General features: G+C 38.5%; 1 protein-coding gene across 2 annotated transcripts in view; it reads right to left on the bottom strand.

Moving 5' to 3' along the window:
* Nucleotides 1–5,430: 5,430 nt before the first annotated feature.
* Nucleotides 5,431–11,262, bottom strand: part of PCGF3 (polycomb group ring finger 3) — a 48,315-nt gene continuing 42,483 nt past the window's right edge. The window contains exon 9 of one of the 2 annotated variants that reach the window (XM_030467844.1): nucleotides 5,431–10,846. In XM_030467844.1, the coding sequence (XP_030323704.1) occupies nucleotides 10,799–10,846 (48 nt within the window). In that variant the 3' untranslated portion in view covers nucleotides 5,431–10,798. The remainder of the gene's footprint in view (nucleotides 10,847–11,262) is intronic. The other variant, XM_030467843.1, reaches the window with a different exon arrangement.

Raw genomic sequence — 11,262 nt, 5'->3', positions numbered from 1 at the left:
GGATTGCTCACAACCTGTATATTTCTGAACTGTTTCCCCAACAAGGGTGTATCAGGCAATCATAGGAGTAAAAGCAAAGAAGCAGAATTGAAAGAACACAGTAAAATCTATTTCCACCTAGATTGCTGTGCACCCTGAGCCAGTCTTATTGTCAGTCTTACCAGCTTCAAAGGATGATTTTGAGGAACATACTCCTAAGTTGTGTTCGTCAGCAACACCTGGGCTTTGCAGCAGTCCTTGTTCTATCTAATACAGAAAAAAATGCATCCATGAGAAAGAGAGCCAAGTAAGCCTTTGTTAAGGTCAGATAAAGGAAAGCAAATTAATTTCACAAAATGTGTTTTGTAATAAAGGTAGCATAAATACACCTCATTGCTGCCACTAATTTTATAGGGTGTTGTGAACCCTGCTTTGCAAAATGGCCAAGCAGAGTGGGAAGGTGCAGGGAATGGAAGTGAACAATTACATTTGTTCCTATCCCCAGCATGTGATTTTTGGACATATAATTCTGTATACTTTTAACATGTTGTTTCTTAATTTCCTATATAGGGTGATACAGTATGGGTAAATCCCTGTAGTTTTCTGTTTTTGCAAGGTCACCACACAAGTGGATCTGTAGAAATGTGTAATCAGGGCTAGGTTTAGGGCTAGGGTTAGGGCTAGGGCTAGGGTTAGAATAGAACAAGATGTTTTCCACAAAGTGGAATGCTTCAAGGAGATGTAAACTACGTTGCTGAAGAAACACAGACAATTTTCCAGGGAGTGAAAATACAAATGGAGGGGATTTTGTGTGCCCCAGCTGTGAAAAACAGGAAAACAGGGTGAGGGAACCTCACTCATGTGGGCAAACCCCCATGCTTCCATTCTGGAAAACTGTGCTTCCTGTAACCAAAGGGACGTGAAGAGCAAATTGAATCTGGTAACAACCAGGAAATACTGTCATCTGCCTCACATCAAACTGGTCTTTCAGCCCACTGATACAAAGCCAGAATAACTTTGCATCTCTCACTGTCATTACCCACCTTGAAATCACATAAAATGCTCGGCTGCACCCAGATTCTGCATGTCCCATTCACACATGGTCACAGATGTGTAAGGCACTAATGGCCTCACTAAGTACTGCGCCTTGCTTGCTCTTCTCTCAGAAAAAAAGCCCTAAAGATCTGAACATTCACAGGGCAGAAAGTGAGGCTGAATTTGGGGCCACGCCCCTCAAGGGTTACACCCCACAAGGTGGACTTGTACAGCAAAGGGAACTTCCCAGTTCTTACAACTTTCATCTTAGAAAGAATTCTGCAATAATCTGCATATCAAAATAGAACCATGACCTTGGAAAAGCACTGGAAAACAGGTTTTTTAGTGGAATTGTGCCATGTGTCTGTCCAAATACTGCAAGTTAGTTTTTATTATTAATCATTCTTTATAACACACTAGCTAGCTCTTGGGATGATGCCTGGTTCTGTCAGATGTGAATCATCAGATGTGCAGCAAAACCTTCTGCCCACTCTGCCCTTGGCAGCTCCTGCATTGTGGCTATGTGGCTGCTGTAGGGTTTCCTGCAGGAGGAGATTCCGCCAACATGGCCTTGGGGCTTCACAGGCCCATCACTGTGCCCCCAGAAGGCTGGTGCTACTCATGGTGGAGTACAGGGAGCAGGGAAAGGCATTTCGATGACTTTTCTACTCAGCACTGGGTGCAGCCCAGTGTACCTGGTGTTGGCTGCATTAAACATCACGCCCTTCTGAGCAGCATAGGGCAGCTCTTCCACTAGGATTCATCACCGAACATCTCCTCACTCCAGACACAGTCAGAAGAGAAAAAATACTCTTTTATTGTGTATAGCACCTGCTGGAGCCCAGGAGTTGTGGCAGTTCATCCAGTAACTAGAATGCAGACCCAACAATAACAAAATAAAAAAGCTGCCTTTCCCTGTGTTTATATCACTCTATACACTTCAAAGGAAGTATTTTGCCTGAAATTATAAAATACTGCCTCTTCAAGACTGAAAAAGCCTTTGTCTAGCAAACTAGCAAGCCATAGAATGGCTTGGGTTGGAAGGGACCTTACAGATCATCAAGATCCAACACCCCTGCCATGGGCAGAGACACCTACCCCTGGACATGGTTTTTCAAAGACCCATCCAACCTGGCCTTGAATACTTCCAGGGAGGGGGCAGCCACAACTTTCTTGGAAACCTGTGCCACTATCTCACCACTCTCACAGGAAATAATTTCTTCCTAATGTCCAACCTAAATCTCCCCTCTGTGTCGTCTTGCTACACATCCACACAGGAAGTCCTACCCCAGCTTTCTGCAATAAAATCCAGAGACACTCTCAAAGCTGAGCACAGGAAGCAGTAAAAATCATAAGTAAAAATCATAAAAATCTCTAAGTATAAGAGCCCCAGCACTCTCAGCCTTTCCTCATAAGGGACTCTCTTAATCATCTTGGTCACTCTGCACTTAACTCTCTCAAGCAGTTCCCTGTCCTTTAGGAACTGAGGTGCCCAGAACTGGACACAATATTCCAGATGTGGCATCACCAGGGCAGAGTAGAAGGGGAGGAGAACCTCTCTCAACCTACTAACCACCCCCCTTCTGATGCACCCCAGGATGCCATTGGCTTCTTGGCCACAAGGGCATGTTGTTGGCTCATGGTCATCCTTTCACCCACCAGCATCCCCAGGTCCTTTTCCTTTGTGCTGCTCTCCAACAGCTCAGTCCCCAAATTGTACTGGTACCAGGGGTTGTTCTTTCCCAGATGCAAGATTTTACACTTGGCTTTGTTGCAATTCATTAAATTTTTCCCTGCCCAACTCTCCAGCCTACCCAGGTCCCTCTGAATGGCAGCACAGCCTTCTGGGGTGTCAGCCACTCCTCTAAGTTTTGTCTCATCAGCAAACTTGCTGATAGTACACTCTATGCCCTCATCCAGGTCATCAGTAAACATATTGAATAGTACTGGTCCCAGTACTGACCCTTGAGAGACTCCACTAGAAACAGACTTCCAACTAGACTCCATCCCATTGACCACAACCCTCTGGCTTCTGTCCTTCAAGCAGCTCCTGATGCACCTCACCGCCCAATCATCCAGGCCACATTTCTTCAGTTTAGCTCCAGTGATGCTGTGGGAGACGGTGTCAAATGCTTTCCTGAAATCAAGATAAACTCTGTCTACTGCTCTGCCATCATCCATCCACCTGGTCATATCCTCAGTAAAGGCTGTCAGGTTGGTCAGACGTGACTTCCCCTTAGTAAAGCCATGCTGACTGCTCCTGCTAAGCCTCTTGTCCTTGATGTGCCTGGAGACAGCACCAAGAATGAGTTGTTCCATCACCTTTCCAGGGACGGAGTTGAGGGTGACTGGACTGTAGTTAACTGGGTCCTCTTTCTTGTCTTTCTTGAGGACTGGAGTGGCATTTGCTTCCCTCCAGTCTTCAGGTACCTCTCCTGTTCCCAATTTACCAAAGATGATGAGATCAGTTTAATTGAGATCAGTTTAATGCTGAGTGACTGTGTCTACATCACAGTGTAAAAAGTGGAATTAATTATCTTGAAGTTCACAGGTTCACAATTAATATGGATTATTTTTTCTGATTGCTCCCATCTTAAGAAAACCCTGAAGACATTATTACACTGTAAGAGGTATCTTATAATTACTGATTTTATAGCAAAATATTCCATTAGTGGAATAAGAAAATATCAGTTACCTATAAAATACAAAATACCGGTTAGAGCTTTCTCGCATTGAATTACATAATTGAATTGTGCTCCTTGCATGGAATGCAGTTGGGTTCTCTTAACAGCAGGGCAGGTTTATGCTTTCAAGGCTAGTTGGTATAACTACAAGAACAATTTTCTATTGTGAGGCTTGGCAGTATCAGTCAAACTGGAATAGTTTTGACTCTTATTACATTAGCACCATGCACAGGTAATGAGAGGAATAAGTATTGTTCCATTGTGTATTTCTGTTTTATAGGTTTTCTGCAATGTTTTGCAGTCTAGTTTAAAATTACTCATTTTAAACTAACACAAAGTAATTGTTATAAAAGATAAAATGTAGAGTAGGTTATTTTTTTCCAGTCCAAATGAAGTCCAGAGAACTGCCTGAACTTCTACAAGTATATTTTACATGGGACAATACAAAATAATTGTATTTTGCTGTGGAATTTTTTCCACAACCATTTCAAAGGTCACAAAACAGTTGCTGATAGTGATGCTTTAGTAATTCGTGAAGGGAGGCATGAAGTTAGTCCTCTTGCAAACCTGAGCAGTTTCCTTGTGATATAAGTGCCAATTAAAGAGACTGTAGACACACTCCCATGAAATGCTCCATTCACATCTTTTTTAGACTCCTGTAATAGCTACTGAAAGAAGGAGGCTGAGCCAGGCCCATCACTGGTTTGCAGATAGAGGGAAGCCGCCAGCAGTACAGAGTTCAGGGAAGTGTTAGAATCTCTAATAATGAGGACGTGGAATATTTAAAAGCTTAGTGCTAATGTTTATTCACTTTTAAGTGATAATACACCGGTAAAGAGACCTTATGTGAGAAGTCCCTCATGCTGGTGTTTAAATTAAGACAGTAAGTGACAAATGCCTGATCTCCTCAAGACCATTACACATTGGTACTACTAGTGCAACTAAGAAGTATGGATATGTATAAACCCCCAACTTCAAACCAGCCCATAGCTGTTGGCAGCTCCTAACAAGCCAAGAGCAGGAAAAAAACATTCCTGCCCTCTCAGAATGTAAGAGCAGTTCATTAGCTATAAATTTCATTACCACACGTAGATAATGCAATTAAATTACTGTGTGGTTTTCCTGTATGATCTCAACTAGGCATTTCAATTAATTTTACTAAAAAAGCACCTTTATCTTTGATCTGTTCAGGTATTGAAATAAAACTCAAAGGATCCTGAAGGAAAAAAGCTCTAAAAATTACAAAGAGGCAAAACATACCCAGTTCACGAACCAAAACTTACTCTCAGTTAGGGACCTTTTTTTTTTTTTTTATCCTAATAGCTCAACAAAGTAAAATAAAATAAAATGAAAAAATGTGTTCTAGAATTCTGCATATCAGCAGGTAAGGGTAAGACTGAAAGTCATACCTAGAGGTCAGGTAAGCATCCTTTTATCCACAGATCCAGAAAGACACCAAGGCAATTGTTTTTCTTCTTTGTAGCTGAAACCATTTTATTTCCTAACCACCACTACTTGCCACACACTTGTCACAGACATGCTGCCATTCTGTGCAGTGGCAAGACTTCAGGCCATGTGTGTTTTGAGTAAAAGGCTGACTATGCCAATGCAATGACACTTCACCAGTTTTTCAGTCATGCTGTGTTTGTTCAGTGCTATGACATTATAATGCCTTGTCATACGATGCCTGTGTTCTTTGGGGAAAATGGGACAATAACTTCCAGCCTGACAGTTTTTCAGTTAGTTTCTCTGCTTTTATTAACAAGCATATAATATTAATTGGCAAAACACTGGATACAAGCCCCACTATCATAAAATCAAAACATTAAGCAATAATCCGAAAAGGCTTATTCAGACAAAACTAGCCACCAATAGTACAAAAATTACACAGCAACACAAAGCATAAAAAACTGTAAACTTTCAAATGAAGCTAAGCCAAAAATATGGTTTTACACTGTGACAGTTCCAGAATCTTTATTGTGCCACATAGGAGCATAAGGGCTTAGTGGTTTCACTGGCTTATTGTCCCTTAACCATAAAATAGTATTGTTGCAGAAGGAAAGAACAAGCTTTTTTTTTTTTTGTCCAGATAAGTCACTTGAATTCAAAATTCCATTAAAGCAATGCTCTAAGTTGGTAAATAAAGTAAATTTAAAAAAAAAAACAAACTACAAAAACAAAAAAACTGGAACATAAGTAATAAAAATCAGGGCTCCATCCTTCAGGCACAACTAACCATTCACATGAACGATCCATCTGGTTTCTGTGGAAACATCCAGGATATTGGTAAAGTTACCAACATAAGTGTTCATAGAAGTGGACATTTTGTTCCTATCCTACCACTAGGATCTGGACAGGCCACTGTGGCTTTGCTTATTTTCAAAAAGCTCCAAGATGATCAAACATGGATCAAACACCAGGACCAGAGCTTTAGATTTTATATAAATAAACTATAACTCCACAGTAAAACATTCCTGTTGATTTGCCACAAGACATAGAAGGTGTTCCTAGAATAAGTTTGTATTAATCACAAGTTTTAATTAAAGCAGAGACTGAAAAATCATTCCATGTTCCTTAATGTTGCTCCCCCTACAACCTTTTACTTCAAGAACCAATCTCAAGACGTTAGTTACAGTTAATTCTATCTTACATAGACATTCTACTGTATGGGACAATTTTTTGCCCTAGTATCACCTTTAGCCAGTCTAACTGAAGTGTAGGTTGCACTAACATTTCCAGTGAAACATCTAAACTGAAGGAATTACCTGAGGAAATACAGAAATTTGATTTTTCTGTACAGTGAAATCTTCTGTACAAAATGCATTTTAAGTATGTACTACAATTCATCTTGCTGATGTACAGACTGGTTGGCTTCCTCCTGTTATATCTAGCTCAACAGTAAGATGCATAATCCTGTAAAATACACTAGCTGAATGGTTGTATTTATCATCCAGTAGAAAAAAACCCTCTGTTAATCTCCTAGGACTAACTATGCTGTTAATAAAGACAATAAGGGCCAGATAAGCTTTCAAAGGCTTGTAGCCTATTGGAAAAAAATAGCACCATCATAACTGTAGTCTGATATTTTTATGGTTCCATATCCCCAGAGGTGATAATGTTGTGTATACTATTGCACAACTAACAAAAATAAATATTTCAAAGTTTGATGTACACAAATATACCAGACATAACAATGGCACAAACCATTTTCAGATAGGCTGCAAGTCTTGCTGATTGCTTCCACAATTCACGTTAAGGTTTCTTGCAAGATCATTTATTTTAACATATTGCTGACAGATAGTTCTTGCACTTACACAAATTTAAATCCCACACTTTCATCTTAAAACAAAAAAGGAATAACTCAAAAAACAACCTCCCTAAATAATATCCCCAAATAAAATCTCATTTTAACAAGTGAGAAAAGCCATCTACATTCCTTTCAAATTTAATAGTAAGTAGATGCTACATTTACAATTTAATCATATACCTAATAAATGCATGTTTCAAACCTATTGCACAAAAGCTGAAGTAATGCTCTTTACCCACACAAAACAAAAACATACAAATAAAAGCTATTCAAACTCAACGTTAAAGGAAGAAGCTTGTAAAAACATCTTAAAATTTCATTTTATATGCTCGTAAATAAAGCTGGACCACTGAAAGAAAAAATACTTGGATGGTAAAATAGAAGAGAATGCTTAAAATAGAATAAATAATTTTATAAAGTTAAAATTTAAAACACCAAATCTTATTTAAAGTCAATATTATATATTCTATCTGAAGTATCTATTTTCAATGAAACTATATTTACTGAGACTCTGAGCCCAGGTGATTCATCAGTCTCATTGTAGCTGAGGATAACACAAGAAGATAATTCTTTACTGCAGTTATTTACCAGCAAAAGCATTGTGAAAACTACTTCACAGTAATGGCATTATTATGAAACCCAAAATAAACTAACATAATACCACTAGGACTAAGAGATATCTATGCTGAGTCAAACTTCTACTCCAATTTTGAACAGCAGAGTTATTTTACTCAATATATCCTTGATATAAATTGTCTCTTAGGCTTCACAAAAAGTGAGACATGGCTCTGACCCAAACAAGTCTTCCCTCTGACCTCAATTCAATTTCTTCATGGTTTTTTAGTAAGTCTGAATATAACAAACATATGATACAGACACAGTCACATCCCCCTTGAAGGAAAAAGTTCCTGCAGTGACGATGATATGACATGATTTTGAAAAATAACTGGGTGGGTTTGCATTTGGTGTTTGTTTGGTTTGTGGTTTGTTTTTGTTTGTTTTTCTTTTTGCTGGTGAAGTTTTAACAGATTAAACAGATTGTAAAAGCAGTTAGACACAATTATGAGGAAAGAAAAACTAAAGAAAACACCAAAAAACAGCTGTAGGCATTAATACCAGCTTGAATTTATGTACCCATAAAGGTATGGAGTTCTCAATATATTTATAGCACCATAACAAATTCAAGTGATTCTAAAGATGGTTATAATCTTATAAATATATATTCTGCACTATAGATTGTTACAGCAAAAGATAGATTTGAGAGGCTTCCGAATTTGCATGTAACTAATGCACAATTACACAGGAAAATACTAAAATCTCAATGTACTAATGTACTTAAACGGTACTACATCAGTATCTAGTACAAAAAGTTTCTGCAGTACACACATTCTGAGGTAGACAAGTCTCACATATATATGTTTGGTCTTGTGTGTGTATATATATATATATATATATATGTGCTAATTAAGATGGATAACCAAAATGCTCTCAGGGAGTTCTAATTTTATGTCTACATCAGGTACAGCCAATGTCTGTGTAGTGAGGGTGCTCAGAGGGTGGACACCTACAGCCCTGTAGTGCTTTACTGGCTAAAGCCAGTCCCTTATTTAAATTAGGACAGTAGCAACCACATAAACAGCTCTAGAAATGTCTGTTTGTGTACACATCCATATCACCTGTGCGCACTGTTTCATGAGAAGGTTATAAAAATGGTAGAGCCATGATCTCATTTCTTCTCTTCTGCCAGTTGAAGCAATGGTAAGGACGGAAAAAAAGCTCAAATGCATAAGTCTCAGTCCACAAAAAGTAAGACAAAGCCAGAGCCAAATTCGATTCCATTGCCCATATGTGTGCACACTGATTTCACCCCACACCCAGACGCAGCCCCACGTGGGTTTTGCCTAACCCTAACACCCAAATGCAGCTACCCTGTTCCTACATCTGCAAGGACAGTAGCACTTTCTGGCCTCTGTGTGGCTCTCTTTTTCACCTCCACAGATCAGTAGCCTCCCTTCCATTGTCTGCTCCCATACTTTTTGATTTCCTTGCCATTCACATCTGTGACTGAGTTAGAAATGAGGAACCCTGTTTTTAAGGTAAGCACAAGCTGGAGTATCCCTGCTGCAGCAGCAGAGCTGAGAAAGGAGGACTAAGACTCCAAAGAAGGAAACATGCTGAGGAATGTGGTGCTTCGAAAACTCAGTAAGAGGAAGAGGAATTAAAATGTTTGGATAAACCTTCTGCATTATCAGCTTCCTGTTAGCAAGTAACAGGTAATACATTTTAGCAGAAGACAGGAAGGAGCATAGCTAGAGTAAGCTGGGCAGTTACAGGCAAACTTGTTTTCTTATTCAAAGCTATTTATAAAAAAATTACAGGGTTTAATAATAAGAATATTAGCATTAGCATTAGCAACTAGCATTTTGAGCTCACTAGAAAACTCTTCCAAAAAGTATAACAGTAACTATTTCTAGCTGCCAGTAATATGGCATAGGCTGTTTTTAGTTACATAGACACCTCTTTCAGACAAATACTCTCACAATCATACTATATATGCTATACTGTATATAGCTTGCAGAAATCACTTTTAAGTACTTTTTTAAAGAAGCCAACTATTGCAAAATGCCTCACGAACTGTAGCTAAGGGCTGCTGATGGATTCTGTAACATTTATAGTGATACGTGTGTACAGATCTATGCACACACATATACTTGCATGTGTATTAACTATTAGTTAAGGCCAGAAGGTGCCAAAATAATCTTGTCCAACCCACCTCCCCCAGGCAAAACAGCAAGGAACTGCAATAAAGAAAATCACATGCTTTCATAACAAAAGAAGCATAGGAAATACAAAGCTGCTCATACTGATCTGAGGAATTCTTAATCAGTAAAGTGAAAACTGTGTAGTATCTCTCAAAGTCGCCAACAAGCCAGTATTTCAATACCTAGTGAGGGAAAATTCTCTCTAAATTAAAAACTGATTTCTGCAAGCCACAACAACATAAGAAATGTTTATTTTTTTTTAAGTCCACAAAGCTAGTACTTTTGAGTATTTGTCATTATGTGGTGCCATTTATGCCAGAGCAAAATATGAGGGCACATTAAAATCAACTGAAATTACTTCTATTAATCTTATCAAATCAACATGCATAAGGGAGTATCAAAATTATACAATAACACAAAGTGAGGGAGAGAAGTAACTCAGCAAAAATTACAAACTTAACTTGTTTCCCCGATTTTCAGAAGTTTTCAATGCAGCATAATAAATTATCACTAGTCACTATATCATTACGTATTTTCAATGCTCTACAGAACAACTTGAATAAAGCCAATGCAATCAGGCAAACTATATATGAGAGTAACACTTTGCAAAAATATAGCTTTTAAATATTCAGAATGTAAAAAGTAACTAAATGCAATCTGGTGTAAAACCAACATTTTTAAATCACCCCACAACATCCTAACTTATTTCTGTAGAATTGTAAGAGATAAAATTAGGCTGAGCTACATAGAACTGTGAAGTGTTTTCAATATCTGTAAACTTAGTGCTGGTAGTGTCTTGTTGAGTTGCAACTCCTTTCTTCCATACAAAAAAAAGGTATAAATGTTTTCTGTCCAGCAACCTAGGTAACACATCCTTAGAAGAAATATTCAGAAAGACAGTCCGCTATGAAAGCACTACAGTCTTCCAAAATTATTCAGCTGGTTTGTGTCATGTGATTAGTGATGCACTAAGAAGGTGCCAGATGATAGTCTCTGCAAAAATCTCTGTCCAAAAGGACAATAAAGTTCTCTTACAGCAAGTCCATTTTGGGTCTGTAATGTAGCAGTAGAGGTGCTTTCTGCAAGACAGAAACATCAGATAGTTAAGAAACAAAACCAGAATTACCTGTTCAGGAGGCAAAACTTTTGTTCCTTAGACTGAAGCTCAAATGAGCTACCAGAGCTGCTATATAAAGTATCAAAATTTCACCAAGACAAAAGACAAGGTGCTGTTTCATCTGTAGAGCTCAAACAAGATGAAGATCCCTTCCCTTTTGTCTTGGGAGCTGATCACCTTATGATGAGTTCTACCAGGTCTGTTTAACTTGGAAAATCCATTCTCAGTCAAGGAAAAATGAAAATGACTAGAAAGCAGCAGCAGAGTGTGTGGTACTTCACATTTAACAGCTCTCATCTAATTCCTCCTCCGTGAATGTACCCATTGTTTTCTTTTATGAATAGGTTAACATCCACAACATGAAGGAGTTCCTTCCTC

This window comes from Calypte anna, chromosome Z, assembly GCF_003957555.1.
Source record: "Calypte anna isolate BGI_N300 chromosome Z, bCalAnn1_v1.p, whole genome shotgun sequence".
Lineage (NCBI taxonomy): Eukaryota > Metazoa > Chordata > Aves > Apodiformes > Trochilidae > Calypte > Calypte anna.
This window is presented reverse-complemented; position numbering and strand designations above follow the sequence as displayed.